At 44.1% G+C, this 14,773-nt stretch overlaps 1 protein-coding gene across 3 annotated transcripts in view; it reads left to right on the top strand.

Moving 5' to 3' along the window:
• Positions 1-4,284, top strand: part of NF1 (neurofibromin 1) — a 270,036-nt gene extending 265,752 nt beyond the window's left edge. For all 3 annotated transcript variants that reach the window (XM_087717167.1, XM_087717166.1, XM_087717165.1), the window contains one exon: positions 3,279-4,284. In XM_087717167.1, coding sequence (XP_087573293.1) covers positions 3,279-3,421 — 143 coding nt within the window. In that variant the 3' untranslated portion in view covers positions 3,422-4,284. The remainder of the gene's footprint in view (positions 1-3,278) is intronic.
• The last annotated feature ends 10,489 nt before the right edge of the window (positions 4,285-14,773 follow it).

Below are 14,773 nucleotides of genomic sequence, written 5' to 3'. Positions count from 1 at the left end.
CTGACAGGTTTTCACAGAGCCTCAATTTAATAAGAATTGCTTTGTTTCCTAACCCCAATATTTGTCCCCCGTTTCTTTGAGATTTTCAGATTATCATCAGTAAATACCTTGCCTCTGGGCAGACTTATTTACATGCAGAAAAGTGGCAACTCGCACAATTGCTGCCAAGAATATAGTGGGTATATATTTCTTTCCCTGCTGCAGGACATACTAATCCCGAGTGATGCCTGGGGAAGTTAGCCAAAGTGTTATAGGAACTGTTTGCCCTTGCTCAGTTCTGCAAGGACTCTGTGCTAAATCTTGGCAACTCAGTCTCCCCTTTATTCTCTTACTTGTCCATATTCGTGGCAGGACATTAGTTTGGAGTTGATGTTACAGAGTCAACAGTAAATCTTGCTTTCATTTCTAGACTGGAAGGTCTGATCTTGCTCCACTAATTTCATTTAGAGTCCTTTGTGCATGTTAATCTCTCTACTTTGGGGGTTGGAGCAAGGCAAGGGGAAAGTGTAGTGAATTCTGGAGCTCTGCCACTGTTGATTCACAACTCCAACTCCAGTCCTTGTCTTTCTAAGAAGGTTGGGTTGATGAGAAAAGTTAGCATGAACCATGTTGCTTCAGCAGTGGTGGAAGTCCATCTGAGAACCTTTAGCAGTGGTGGAAGTCCATCTGAGAACCTTTAGCAGTGGTGGAAGTCCACCTGAGAAGCTTTAGCTGTGGCGGAAGTCCACCTGAGAAGCTTTAGCCGTGGCGGAAGTCCATCTGAGAAGCTTTAGCAGTGGTGGAAGTCCACCTAAGAAGCTTTAGCCGTGGTGGAAGTCCATCTGAGATGCTTTAGTCATTGTGGAAGTCCATCTGAGAACCTTTAGCAGTGATGGAAGTCCACCTGAGAAGCTTTAGCTGTGGCGGAAGTCCTTAGTCATTGTGGAAGTCCATCTGAGAAGCTTTAGCAGTCGTGGAAGTCCACCTGAGAAGCTTTAGCTGTGGCGGAAGTCCACCTGAGAACCTTTAGCTGTGGTGGAAGTCCACCTAAGAAGCTTTAGCCATGGTGGAAGTCCATCTGAGAAGCTTTAGTCATTGTGGAAGTCCATCTAAAAACCTTTAGCAGTGGTGGAAGTCCATCTGAGAAGTTACTGTTTGAATCACTCTGGAACCTGTCTCTTTGGTGGAGGTCTTGGTGCTCTCAGAGCTTGATTGTTTGTAGACATTTCATTACCCAGCTAGGTAGCATCCTCAGTGCACTGTTGGGGAGTGAAACATCCATAAACATTAAGTCCAAAAGACCAAACATAAGTCTCACCTGTAATCATGCATATCTCCCCCACTCTCCATTTCTAAAATAACTTTCGAGAACCGGCTTTCCGAACAGATAACTCAAATTCCCAAGTTCAAAAATGGTTATAGCAGGTAATTCCAACTCTAGAATAAGACTGAATGATAAGTTTCTTCTTAAGCACTGGCAAATCTCATTCTTCCTCCTTGCTATAAACCACCCATCTTTCTTAAGACAATGTACAACTAGTCCTTGACTTACAACTGTTCATTTAGTAACCAGTCAGTTACAACAGCACTGAAAAAAGGTGAACTATGACTATTTTTTGCACAGCGGCATCCCCGGAGTCCTGTGATCAAAATTCAGGTCCTTGGCAACTGCCTCGTGTTTATGACGGTTGCAGGGTCGTGGGGTCATGCAATCAGCTTTTGCAACCTTCTGATAAGCAGAGTGAAGCAGGATTCACTTAACAACCGTGGCAAGAAAGATTGCAAAATGGGGCAAAGCTCGCTTAAACAACTGTCTCGCATAGCAACAGAAATTTTGAACTCAATCGTGGTTCTAAGTCGAGGACTACCTATATTAGCCCTGGAGATTGAAGATAATTCCATCTGGGTGTGATATTTGGGTTACAGGCCCAAAATGGTCCACCCCTAAGAGATTCTGAGTTATATTAGGGACATTCTCCTGTGTGCTCTAAATCATTTTATATAGACTATATTTGGATGGTCCCCAGTTTTAAAATGACGGAAGAAAGAAGGAAATAATTCTGGTCCATGTCCCCCCCCCCCCACCTCCCCATATCTGCATATATGTTCTGTCTTAATCCCTTAGCTCAGTGTTTCTCAACCTTGGCAACTTGAAGATGTCTGGACTTCAACTCCCAGAATTCCCCAGCCAGCAAACGCTGGCTGGGGAATTCTGGGAGTTGAAGTCCAGACATCTTCAAGTTGCCAAGGTTGAGAAACACTGCCTTAGCTGACTTTAAAAAAAATTCTGCTCCCCAAAGCTGTCAGTACTTTATTCTTCCTTCTTTAGAGAATACTTAAGTCCTTTGAACCGTTTCTATAATTTTCTCCCCATGAATGTTAGCTTACATCTTCTTGTAGGAAAATTTGTACTCCTCTTTCTATCATCCTTCTTTATTCTCATTTTCTGACCCATTTCTCTCTCTTTCCTTCCAAACCTTTTCTTGTGTTTCTAATCAAACATTAGTTTGATTTAAAACAGGAGTGTCCCGCCAGCAACTTTGGCTGGCTGGGGAATTCTGGGAGTAAAAGTCCACAGATCTTAAAAGTTTCAAGGTGGGATGTCCCTGGTTTAAAATCTCAAAAATACTCTCTCTTCGGAAAGAGATGCACGTTTTGTATATCCTTTGGGTAAGATTCAGTTCACACCTGTTCTGACCCAGGCTTCCCCAAACAACGAAGCAGACTCCTTGTCCTGACAAAAAAACCTTTTATTAATTGACTGTGAATTCTGCTCATTCATAACCAGCAAAGTCTTTCAAGGGAGGATTTACAGTCACAGACCTTATCTGGCTTGGAGAGCTGATATGCCTGCAAAACTCAGCAAGGAGTCTCAGAGAGTCACGAACCAATTAAGTAAATGAATTGTTCATATATATATATAAATTTTCAAAGTTATGCAGTTCATTTCCCTGGAACTGGGTGGTATCAGTAGCCTGAATAGCCAACAGGATGGTGAGGTTAGACCCCAAGAATGTGGGGAGTGCTTAGGTTTCTGCTGCCTTCCAATTCAGTTCAGCTCCATATGCACTTCTATGCCCTTCCTTCCTTCCTTCCTTCCTTCCTTCCTTCCTTCCTTCCTTCCTTCCTTCCTTCCTTCCTTCCTTCCTTCCTTCCTTCCTTGCTTCTCCTTTTGAAATACCCTTGATATAGCCAGTTACCTTATTTTACCATTTCTATAATCAACTGCCAAAGGTTTGATGCTAATTTGCCTACAGTTGCCTCTTTTCTTTCTTGATGTGTTTCTTTTTTCCCCCAAGGAATCGACAAGGAGAACGTGGAACTTTCTCCCACGGCCGCACACTCCAACAGCGGAAGGATCCGCCATGGCTCAGCTAGCCAGGTGCAGAAGCAACGGAGCACCGGCAGTTTCAAGCGCCACAATGTTAAGAAGATGGTGTGAAGCTTCTTCTTTTTTTTAAAGAAAAACAGAAACCTGACTTATTCCCTCTAGCCCCACTTCCCCCTAAACGATCATGCCGCACTTAAATTTGATCCTCTCATCTCCTCACCCCGTCCGACATGGTGCCAGGCAATTAACTTTTGAAACAGTCCTTGTACATTTATTTTGGGTTTTCACTTCGATTTCATACAGCTGCCTTTTTTTTTTTAAAGACTTGCTCCTCCTCTGATCATTTTCAAACTAGTGATTTCAAAGCTGACGAGTGGGACTACGCGAGGAAAAAAAAGAATGGGCAGAAGTGATCATAATTGTATCTGAAGACACAGAAATCACAGTCACAGTCATCTTACTTCGGATAGCTTCAATATTTTTTTTTTTTTGTAAATTGAGGGATTATTTTGATTGGAGGGTGGGGGGGTGTTCCTTTTTTACAGCTTATTTCATGTCTACTTTTTTTAAAAAGTGTTAATATTCAATCTTGTTTGCACACTAGTGAGATTTTATTCGGGCCAATAAACTTGCATAGCGTAGTGTCCTCTTTAGCTGTGGACTTCCTTTTACTGGTCCTCTGAGCCCAGTTCTGAATGTTGTAAGTTGTAAGGGGAACACAGTTTTAGATTGTCAAGATACTCCTTTATTTAATCATCTAGTCCAGTGTTTCCTAACCGTGGCAATATCCAAGTGCGTGGACTTCAACACCCAGAATTCTGTTCAATGGCCACGCTAGCTGTGGAATTCTGGGAGTTGAAGTCCGCTCCCTCAGAAATTGCCATGGTTGAGAAATACCAATCTAGGTATTTGAGGAGATGGTGTATCCCTTGATGCTTCCAAAAATAGCACCTTGTGCAAGATTGAACAAACTCTTTGAGTTTTGTTAAACTTTCCACCACTTTGTTTTTTAGATTCCCCAGACAAACTGTGCATGGATACCTACACACACACACACACACACACACACACACACACACACACACACACACACACACACACACACCTCTGGCTGACCTAAATTATGGTAAGTGCTTTTAGAGAATATTTTTTGATTGCTATGCTGCATACACTTCACAGCAAAGTAGAAGTAATAAACAGAGAAAAATCACTGACCTATAACCATCCCCTGGATTTCCTGGCCAAAAGGAGGTGGAATATCCTGGATTTGCTGTTTTCTCTGACATTTTGACACTTGCTTCCCACCAAAGTTTTAGAAGCCTCAGCCGACAAAACAACAAAACAAAGTAGCCTTATCATGCCGACTTTGTCCAAAAAGGCTCCATCTGCCTGAATTTGGAAAGCCATCACCTCTTGATTTTAAACGGGGGGGGGGGGGGGGGGGGGGGGAGGGGACACACCCAGAAATGAATTAACTGTTGAAAGTTGTACTCCCGCATTTCCACAAATAACCAAATTATCCCTAAGGACCTGTAATGAACTTTCAATGCGATTTTCAGTAAGTGAAATTCCACAGCTAAATCTTTCAGAGGTGGTACAATGAAGGTCCAGATTTATTACTGTCACGTAGCATGTTATATTAGCAATTCATTCGAAGCGTCGTTGTGTTTTTGTACATATCAAAATAATTGCTTTTATTGGGTCAGTACAAAGAAGAACCGTTTAGTCTTGTTACGATGGGGGAGGTGGGCTGCAAATATGGTGTCAGATGCCAACTGTCTGCCAAACCGAGAAAAATCACAAAGAAGTTGATTGGAAAAGAAACGATTCCCTCGATCCACTGGATCTGTAGCCGAAATGAATTTAATTGAAGCACGAGTGGAAAAGATGGAAGAAGAGGAAGTTCCTTCCGACTTGAAGTGAAGATTTCTGTACTCCGAGGAGGCCCAGCATTCTCCCAAGACTCAGGTTCTTTCCTGGTCTCTCTGCGATGTATGTTGTCGTGCCAAATCCGATGTTTTGGAGACGTTACACCTACTCTGCCAAAATTGCTCCATGTGCCACACAGATGACACACCCACATGCCAAAATCAGTGGTGTGGAAAGGTGGAAGCCAAGTGGATTATCACTGAGTGCCAACCAACGTCGGTGAGTTGGGGAAATTTCCCTGGCAGTCAAGGAAGGCTCTTCCAAAAGGGCCCCAAATCTTTTTGACTTCTCTCTGGTTACCTGCATCCGTTCCGTAACCTGAACCACAACTGGAAAGGTGGCTCCATCTAAGAGCCAATCATTTTATTCCAAACAAGCCTGTTTATTCGAGACTGGCCTTTTGTAGATGTCGGAGGGCTGCTCCTCCTAAAATTTCCAGGCAGTGGGATATTTGGTTTTGCCTGGAAACTAGGAAACCAGATTGCACTTCTATCAATCAATTAAAGCAGTGTTCTCCAACCTTGGCCACTTTAAGACTTGTGGACTTCAACTCCCAGAGTTCCTCAGCCAGCAAAGCTGGCTGAGGAACTCTGGGAGTTGAAGTCCACAAGTCTTAAAGTGGCCAAGGTTGGAGGATACTAAATTAAAGGAGACCAAAAGTGTTCCACTCGTAGAATGAGACATGCTGGCGATATTGGTTAGGGATTTTTAGAGATGTAGTCCATTATCTTTAGAGCAGGGCTCTCCAGACCTGGCAACTTTTAAGACTGGTGGACTTCAACTCCCAGAATTCTTTAGCTAGCCATGCTGGCTGGGGAATTCTGGGAGTTGAAGTTCACAAGTGTAAAAATGGCCAGGTTTTGGAGATCCCTGCTCTAAAAGCTGGCAAAAGCTGTTAACAGCTTCTAGGTGACTTGTTGACATTGGGATTAGTAAATGTCCTACTCCAGAAGGATTTGAGAAGAAGCCCTCTGCTTTGTGCCCTCCTCTTCCGATGCTAATCCAAAAATAAACATCTCCAGCAGTGGTGGGTTCCTAACTGGTTTACTAACCAGTTTGTTCGCGCGCAGAAACCTCGGGGCGGGTGGGCAGAGCCTCTACCAGTTCGCCCGATCCGGGCCAAACTGAGAGCAACCCGCCTCTAATCTCCAGCCAAGTTAGTTTTTTTGAGTTGCTGAAAATGGTTTCCTTCTCCCAGGGAACTTTTAAGAGGCATAGATTCCGACTGCTTGCAAGAGCATTTTAAATTCCTTTTTAGAATTAGTTCTGGGAGTTGAGGTCCACACATCTTAAAAGTTGCCAAAGTTGGACATCCCTGTGTTAAAAGTTTCTTCTTCCTTTTTTTTTTAAGTTTAGGAGGCATGTGGGGGACTGGGGGGAGCCCAGATACTTCAGCCAATCAAAATTGCCTCCCAAAATACGACGACAAGCATAGGAGAGGGGGAAAGTGTGTGTCTTTTGCCGAGCGGGTGGTTGCCTGGTGAGTATCCATGTGCCTTCACCTTTTAAAGGAAAGATCCATGAAACAAAATTGTTCCTGCGTAACTTGCGTGTGGAGAGTAGAGTGGTTTTCTGTCTGGGCAAAGCCTAGTGTGAATTTGCACTCCTCAACCAGCATGTCTCAACTTCTGGTTATCAGCAGGTGTTGTGCAGAGGGCTAGAAACTTGACTTGTATGAACAACCGACCAATCCCAGTGGGATTTGAGTATCATGAAAACCTAGTTTTGTCCTGCATTGTAGAACTGTCAGAATTTCAAAGTGGGGGTGGGTGGTGAGAATTAAATTTTGACACTCCTTGTTAAAGCAGAGTTTCCAAGTGTGCGGCTGAAGTACTGTAAATATTTAGCAGGTTGCCGGGGGAAGGGGTTGTGTGTTTTTCTGCCATCTTTCCTTGATTTTGAATATCAAACATGATGCAATTTTTTTTCTTTGAATGGTGTGCCTGTGTGCATAAAAATTCCTTTGAAACCACCTGTGCTTTTCACTCGGATGTGCATCCTTTTATTTTCCATAAGCAGGGAACCTTTGAAAAAACCCACGTGCTGCAGGATGGAATATTTGAGGATACGGCTGGTGCTCTTCTCTCGATCTCTTTTGGGGGGGGGGGGGTAGAGACATTCTCTCCCTACCACACCCCAACATCGTTTCTGCTTTAATTTTGCCTTCCCCCGTGAAGCACGTCTTAATGTTATGCAACAGACAGAACTCACTTTTTTGCATTTGCCACATCCTTTTTTTAATGCCGTATATTCACCCTGTAAATATTTTTGTGTAAAATTTGACAGAAAAAAAAAGTATATTTACTATACTGTAAATACATGTGACAATATATTGTATTATTTTGCTTTTTGTAAAGCAGTTAGTTGCTGTACATGTATAACATAACAAGATTTGATGATCTTTAGTGTTTAGTAACGGTTAATGTACGACCTCCTTCTTTCCCACTGTTGCGTTCTGTCATTTAAAGGAAGCAATGCTGTGTACTATAAACATAACACCATGTATTATAAACCTTACTACTTCCCATTCCAAGACTCTGTTTTGAAAACTGGATTTCCCCCCACCCCTCCCTGTGTCTATAATCCTGGACTCCTGCAAGGCAATGCATGTGTCAGCTCTGCAGATTGGAAGGTTAATGATTGGGTGGACTGGAAGAATGGGTATCTGTGCATACATCTGGATAGACATAGTTCACATAGAGCAGAGGTGGATTTCCATTTTTTTTCCCAAGCAGTTTGCTTGTGCATGCGCTCGCACATGCGTGCGACACTTCTGCGCATGCACAGAAGCATCTGCGCATGTGCAAAAGCGTCCGAGTGGGTGAACAGAGCCTCCCGCCGTTGCTACTACCAGTTCGCCTGATCGGGACCAAACTTGGAGCAATTCACCTCTGATGTAGAGACCGTATTATCTAATCCAGTGTTTCTCAACCTTGGCAACTTGAAGATGTCTGGACTTCAAGTCCCAGAATTCCCCAGCCAGCGAATGCTGGCTGGGGAATTCTGGGAGTTGAAGTCCGGACATCTTCAAGTTGCCAAGGTTGAGAAACACTGATCTAATCAGTGTCCTTCCCATCACAGGCATATTATCTACACGCACTTCGTTCATGTGCTTCATTTTTTTTAGTTTTTATTTTATTGACATCCCACCTTTATTATTTTTGTAAATGAGGTGAACACACACAATATTCCTCCCCTCCTCTTTTTAATGCAACAACACCCCTGTGAGAGTGGTTGGGCAGGGGGAAGAAATGGCCCAAAGCCACCAAATTGGCTTTCATGCCTAAAGTGGGATTAGATTCGCTAGTTTTCTAGTGATTGGTGAAAGTTTCATACCAGGTTTCATACCTAAGGCAGGATTAGAACTCACAAGTCTTCTGGTGATTGGCCCAAAGTCACCGAGCTGACTTGCATGCCTAAAGCAGAACTAAAACTTTAAATCTCCTGGGTTCTATCCTGGTACCAGTGGTGGGATTCAATTTTTTTTAATTTACTACTGGTTCTGTGGGTGTGGCTTGGTGGGGGGTCATGTGACTGAGTGGGTGTGGCCAACTTGACATCACTCACAGCAAGGTGGGGCGGAACCAGGCAGCTGGGAGAGGTGAATACTGCCTATCCTTTCCATATGGAGAGCATTCTACAATTTCTCCCACAGTTGGTGGGTTTGCTAATCCTGCAGGTAAGTTGGAAGCCTTTGTAACAAAGAACAGAATGAACATTCAACTCCCTTTAAAAAATAAATAGCATCATAAAACAGCAGGGGAAGTTGTAGTGCTAATTGCAGGCCACAAGCTTCAGTGTTGATATCTGAAGTTCAGGCCTGTTTTCCTTTGAAACGCTTCAACTGGGCATCCTTTGAAGAAACAGGCTTCCTACACATGTCTCGGTGGCCTTCAGCTTCTGCCAGAGATGTTCTACATAACACGCTTAAAAGCGGACCTTGGTAGAATAGAACCGTGGCATGACAAAACCGTGAAGCCCTTATCCGCGGAGACATAAGCGCATCGCTAAAGCCGCGACGTCATCACCGCCGCGACAACAGCGCGGCAACAGAAGGGCGCTTTAAAACGGCGCCACGGCAGAAAGCCGATTTCAATTAAGGTAAGGGTTAGGATTAGGTTTAGGGGTTTGTTTTAGGGTTAGGGTTAGGGTACTGAGTGCTTGGGAATGCGCGGATTTGCCCTCCGTGATTATGTCATCGCGGTAGGGTTGCGTTTTTCCTTAGCGCTTCGAACGGCGCGAATTAGTCTTCGCGCTTATGTCTCCGCAGATAAGGGCTTCGCGGATTTGTGGTGGAACCGAATAGAACAGAGGTTGGCAACCTTAAACACAAAGGGCCACAAAGGTCCTAACCGGAAGCCCTCAATTCAATTCTGGAGCCAATCAGAAATCTGGTTCCCTCGCTAGTCTCCTCCTAGTGTGGCATCCTTTTTCCTTTACCTGTCCTAAACGAAAGCCCTATCGATTGTGGAGCCGACTGGCAACAGGGAGCCACAACAGAGGGATTAAAGAGCCACATGGGGCTCCAGAGCTGCTCGTTGCTGACCCCTGGGATAGAGTCAGCTTTCTGAAAGCCTAGCATGTTGCTGGCTGGAGCTGTTGTGACCAGCAATGGGTCTGCAATCTCTCAAATCTTGTACAGAATCTTCCAAACTAGGGATTGGGGATTCCTTCTGAGCAAGATGGATTGAAGTCGGGAGACAAGATTTAACAGGCCTCTCACAAACTGCAATGCTGCAGTGCCCTCTGCTGGCTGCCAGAGGTCTAGGTTCCCTTCTTCACTGCAGCTTTTAAAAAAGAGATCAGTTTAAAGTTGTTTTCTTAAAATAGTGTGCAGGTTTTTTTTAATAGTTTTGTAGTTAGATCTATTTGCAGTGACCACATTTTCTTGGAAAAAACAAGTATAACTCAGAAGAAGGGCAAGTGTGAAAGAAGTCCATGTGGATTAAAAAAATCTGCTTGTAGTTGTTTTACAAAGGACAATTCAAGAGCAACAAAAAATAATAATAATAATAATTTGTAACGTTCCCGTGGTTCGCCCATGAGGCCAATGTTGAGAAAAGACAGGAGACAACCTTTCTCGGGATGGAGCGACGACCCAGATTGGGGGTCTGAGAGCCCCTTTTATTGAGATAGGACAAAGGCAGGAGGAGCAATAGCATGTGGGTAAAGACAGCCTGTAAAAGTACAATTTCTAATCTACTGCTCAGTCTATATATGGTCAATCCTGGACGTCAATGGTAGGGCACATCTCAGAATGTTATGTTATGCACTATCAGGATGTTATGGCGTTCTAGGAGTTTGTTTTCTCCTGTGTGATTCAGCGTGGCTCTGCAACTATATTACAACAATAATTAAAGGATCACTCTTTATAATAAAGAACACATGTAAACTGTAGCTCTTGTGTTCTTTATTATAAAGAGTGGTCCTTTAATTAATGTTGGAGGTGGGATTTGGAGGTTCTCCGAAGCGGCCAAAACATTAGCTACGGGTTTGCCTGAATCTGGGCAAACCCATAGCCGCCCACCCCTGAACAGGAACCCCAACAAGGGGCTGAGTTGAGTTGGCAACAGCCTGTCGAGAATTGGGCTGCTCTAGTCCAGATTCATTGCAACTTCCTTGGGTCTCCCAGGACAGCCCCACCTACAGCACATTAACGGTAGTCCAGCCATTATGACTCAGGAGTTGTTTTTCCTGCATCCTGCCTTTCAGATTGTAAACCTGTAGGCAAGGCCCCCATTTAAGTCACCCCTATAGTGCCTTTTCAGTTGAAGTATGCAATGTGAACATGTCGATAAAGATCCAGACGGAGGTTGAGTTGTGGCAACTGGACTTATTTTCTTGTTACTTTGAGACGTTTTGCTGCTCATCCAAGCAGCTGCATCGGTCAGAGTAAATTAACTAGTCCGAAAGTCGTCGGAATGTACCAAATCCTCCCGCACCAACGTTAGGGATTTTCCCCTCAATAGATCTCACAGGTTGGGCCTCCTCCGGGTACCGTCGGCCGGACAATGCCGGTTGGCGGCCCCTTGGGGGAGGGCCTTCTCTCTAGCTGCTCCGGCCCTGTGGAACGATCTACCCGTAGAGATCCGGACCCTTCCCACTCTCTCGGCCTTCCGAAAAGCCACTAAAACCTGGCTGTTCCGGCAGGCCTAGGGCTGTTGAACAATGTCCAGCCCCATCTAGACAGAATGGATGGTGTGTTATTTTTAAAAACTGTATCTTTTTATTCCTAATTTTTAAACTTTTTTTTATCTTGTCTCTGTAAGCCACCCAGAGTCCTACAAGATTGGGCGGCATACAAATTTATTAAATTTCAAATATGAACAATGCAATATTTCTGCAATATGATGTCAGACCTGGAAACCATCTTTTACATTTGGTCTTTCAAGCCTGCCACATTTTGTACTGTGGGAAAACAGGAGGGGGGGGATTATATAGCGTGTGGGTGATGTATAGTCAAAATAACATTCTTTCTCAGAAAGTCAAGGCCCGCTTGCCCTGCAGCTGTGATGAGGTGACTAGGAGGCATCTCCAGATTTGGATGGTGCCTGATTGGGCCATGTGACGGACATGTGGGTCCTGGGCAGGGACTTGGACTTTCTTTTGGGTGGGGAAAACCTGGAAGCTTTCAGATTTGGGTTTTCCCAGATGTGCCAATCATGACTAATAAAATGGAATTTTGAGGAAATTCAAGCCTCCGAGTCTTCTTTCGTTTGGGGGTTACTTGGAACCCTGACATTGGAACTTTGTAAGTGCATAATCAACACCGTAGAAGAAGGATGGGGAACTACAGCCCTTTTATGACCTGTAGACTTCAACTCCCAGAATTCCTGGCTCAGGAATTCTGGGAGTTGAAGTCCACAAGGCACCATTGTGCCCCCACTCCTGCCATAGAAGCTGCATCTTCTCATCATTCAGCTGAGCAGTATCCATTAGGGCTGCTGACAGATCTCTGCAGTTTCAGACAGTTTCAGAGGTGGGTTCCTACCGGTTTGGACTGGTTCAACTGAGTAGGTAGTAACTCGGCTAGCCACGCCCCTGAACCGGTTCTATCCGTGGGGCTGTAACTGCTGCCATCTTGTTTTTTTGCACATGCACAGAAGCAATTTTTTACTACTGAGCATGTGCGCCCAAAGCATGTGCATGCACAAAGCACATCCCTGAGTGAACTGGCAGTAACAGAAGCCAGAAGCCACCCCTGGACAGTTTGTCTTCTACCACCAGCTACACCCTGTCCGCCTTGTGTCAGGTAAAATCTCCATCAGCTCCTGGTGTCTCTACTACACAGACATCCATCTTGGTTCCTTGGCAGGAATGCAAAGACGATTTGTCGTCATGTTCTTACGGACCATGTAAGAGCCAAGGTGGCGCAGTGGTTAAAAGCAGCACTGCAGGCTACTGCTAGATCAGCAGGTCAGCGGTTCAAATCTCACCGGCTCAGGGTTGACTCAGCCTTCCATCCTTCCGAGGTGGGTAAAATGAGGACCCAGATTGTTGGGGGCAATATGCTGACTCTCTGTAAACCGCTTAGAGAGGCCTGAAAGGCCTATGAAGCGGTATATAAGTCTACTGCTATTGCTATTGCTATTGGAAGCGGAAGGAACCATTTTAATTCACCACAGAGTTGCTGGCACACATTTTCCCAGCTTGTCCTGGGGAAGAACCTCTCTATGCTTCTGCCTGTTTGGCTTTATTTCTTACTAACTGATAATCTGGCGTGGCTAGTGGCGGATTAAGGCTCACTGGTCGTGCCCTAAGCACTGGCAAATCTTGGTGTCCCCCCCCCTCCTTTATACATATTGTACAAAGGAAGCCAAACTTCATTGGCTTCATTTTTCTTTCTTTCTCAACTTTGTGGTGCCCCCTTTGGGCCTGGTGCCCTAAGCACATGCTTAGTCTGCTTAATACACTACTGGGTGTAGCCCGGGTATGTATTTATCCCAATCCTGTATTAGAGGGAACCTCCTTGTGGAGTACTGTGAAGCCGTTACCATGGCAACTCTACTGTGCTGTACAGTAGAAGCCATTTCAAGGCACAACAGGCTATATCTTAACTAAGGTGACCAGATTTTCAGATTGGTAAAGAGGGACACCTTTGACCGGGGGGGGGGGGGGGGGGGGCTTGATTAAAAAATTTATATGGAGCAACAAAAATTTTCATACAACGCAAAAATAGTATTGTAATATTTTTTTTATTTCAACATAACTACAATTTACAAATATAAATTGTAACTGTTGCCAAACATCAAAAATTTGATCACGTGACCATGAGGATGCTGCAACGGTCGCTAAGTGTGAAAATGGTCAATAAGTGTGAAAAATGGTCATCAGTCACTTTTTTCAATACCATTGTAACTTTGGTCACTAAGCCCATTATACCACCTTTCTTGCCACAGTTCTTAAGTGAATAACTGCAGCTGGTAAATTGTCTTAGACTATTTTAAAAAATATTCTATCCAAAATACAAAATACCAGCTGCAGTTATTCACTTAAGAACTGTGGCAAGAAAGGTGGTATAGTGACCAAAGTTACAATAGTATTGAAAAAAGTGACTGATGACCATTTTTCACACTTAGTGACCATTTTCACACTTAGCGACCATTGCAGCATCCTCATGGTCACACGATCAAAATTTTGATGTTTGGCAACAGATTCATATTTATGATGGTTTCAGTGTCCTGGGGTCATATAATCACCTTTTGACAAAGTCAAATGGGGAAAACAGATTCACTTATGTTACTAACTTATCAGCGAATGCTGGCTGGGGAATTCTGGGAGTTGAAGTCCAGACATCTTCAAGTTGACAAGGTTGAGAAACGCTGCCCTAAATCATGATTTCTCCATTCTGGACCCCATCCCAGAAGCTCAGTTAAGATGCATTATTTTGAACAGCAGTTCAAGAGGAGCCATTTTGAAGAGTCTTCAAGTTTTAATTTGCTGCCAAACAGATCAGGGTTGGTGTCTGGGGTATATTTATTAATACTTTATTGCCCTATTAACATCGTTGCTTCTGGTTTATTGATTTTATGTTGTTTTAGATTTTTATTGAATGTTGTGGGGATTTTGCACTGTACGATATTGTGAATCAGTTCGGTTTGGCAGGATATCAATATCGTTCCCAAACAAGGAAATAATAAAACCAAGGCAGCAGCTCAAAGATTTCAGGCTGACTGACTCCACTACTTGTGAGCAAATGAAATGCCAGATACTGAATTAGGTTCCAGTGTGGATAATGCAGGGAAAATCCTGACAGTCCTTCTAATGTGAAGAGTCAATGGCTGCCTTTAGTGTTAAACCAAAACGTGACCCGACAAAAGGCCGAACGACAAAACCGCGCCCGACTAAACCGCGTCGCTGACGTCATCAACGTAGCGACAACAGCCAGCACGGAGAAAGAAGGGCGCTTTAAATAGCGCGTCGAAAGAAAGCCGATTTAACTTAAGGTAAGGGTTAGCTTTAGGGTTAGGTTTAGGGTTAGGTTAAGGGTTAGGGTTAGGTTTAGGGTTAGGTTAAGGGTTAGGTTTAGGGTTA

Source organism: Thamnophis sirtalis, unplaced genomic scaffold (genome assembly GCF_051295495.1).
Source record: "Thamnophis sirtalis isolate CommonGarterSnake01/CBP01778 unplaced genomic scaffold, rThaSir2_p1.2 scaffold_6, whole genome shotgun sequence".
Classification (NCBI taxonomy): domain Eukaryota; kingdom Metazoa; phylum Chordata; class Lepidosauria; order Squamata; family Natricidae; genus Thamnophis; species Thamnophis sirtalis.
Note: the sequence above shows the minus strand (reverse complement) of the source record. Positions and strands in the feature narration are given on the sequence as shown.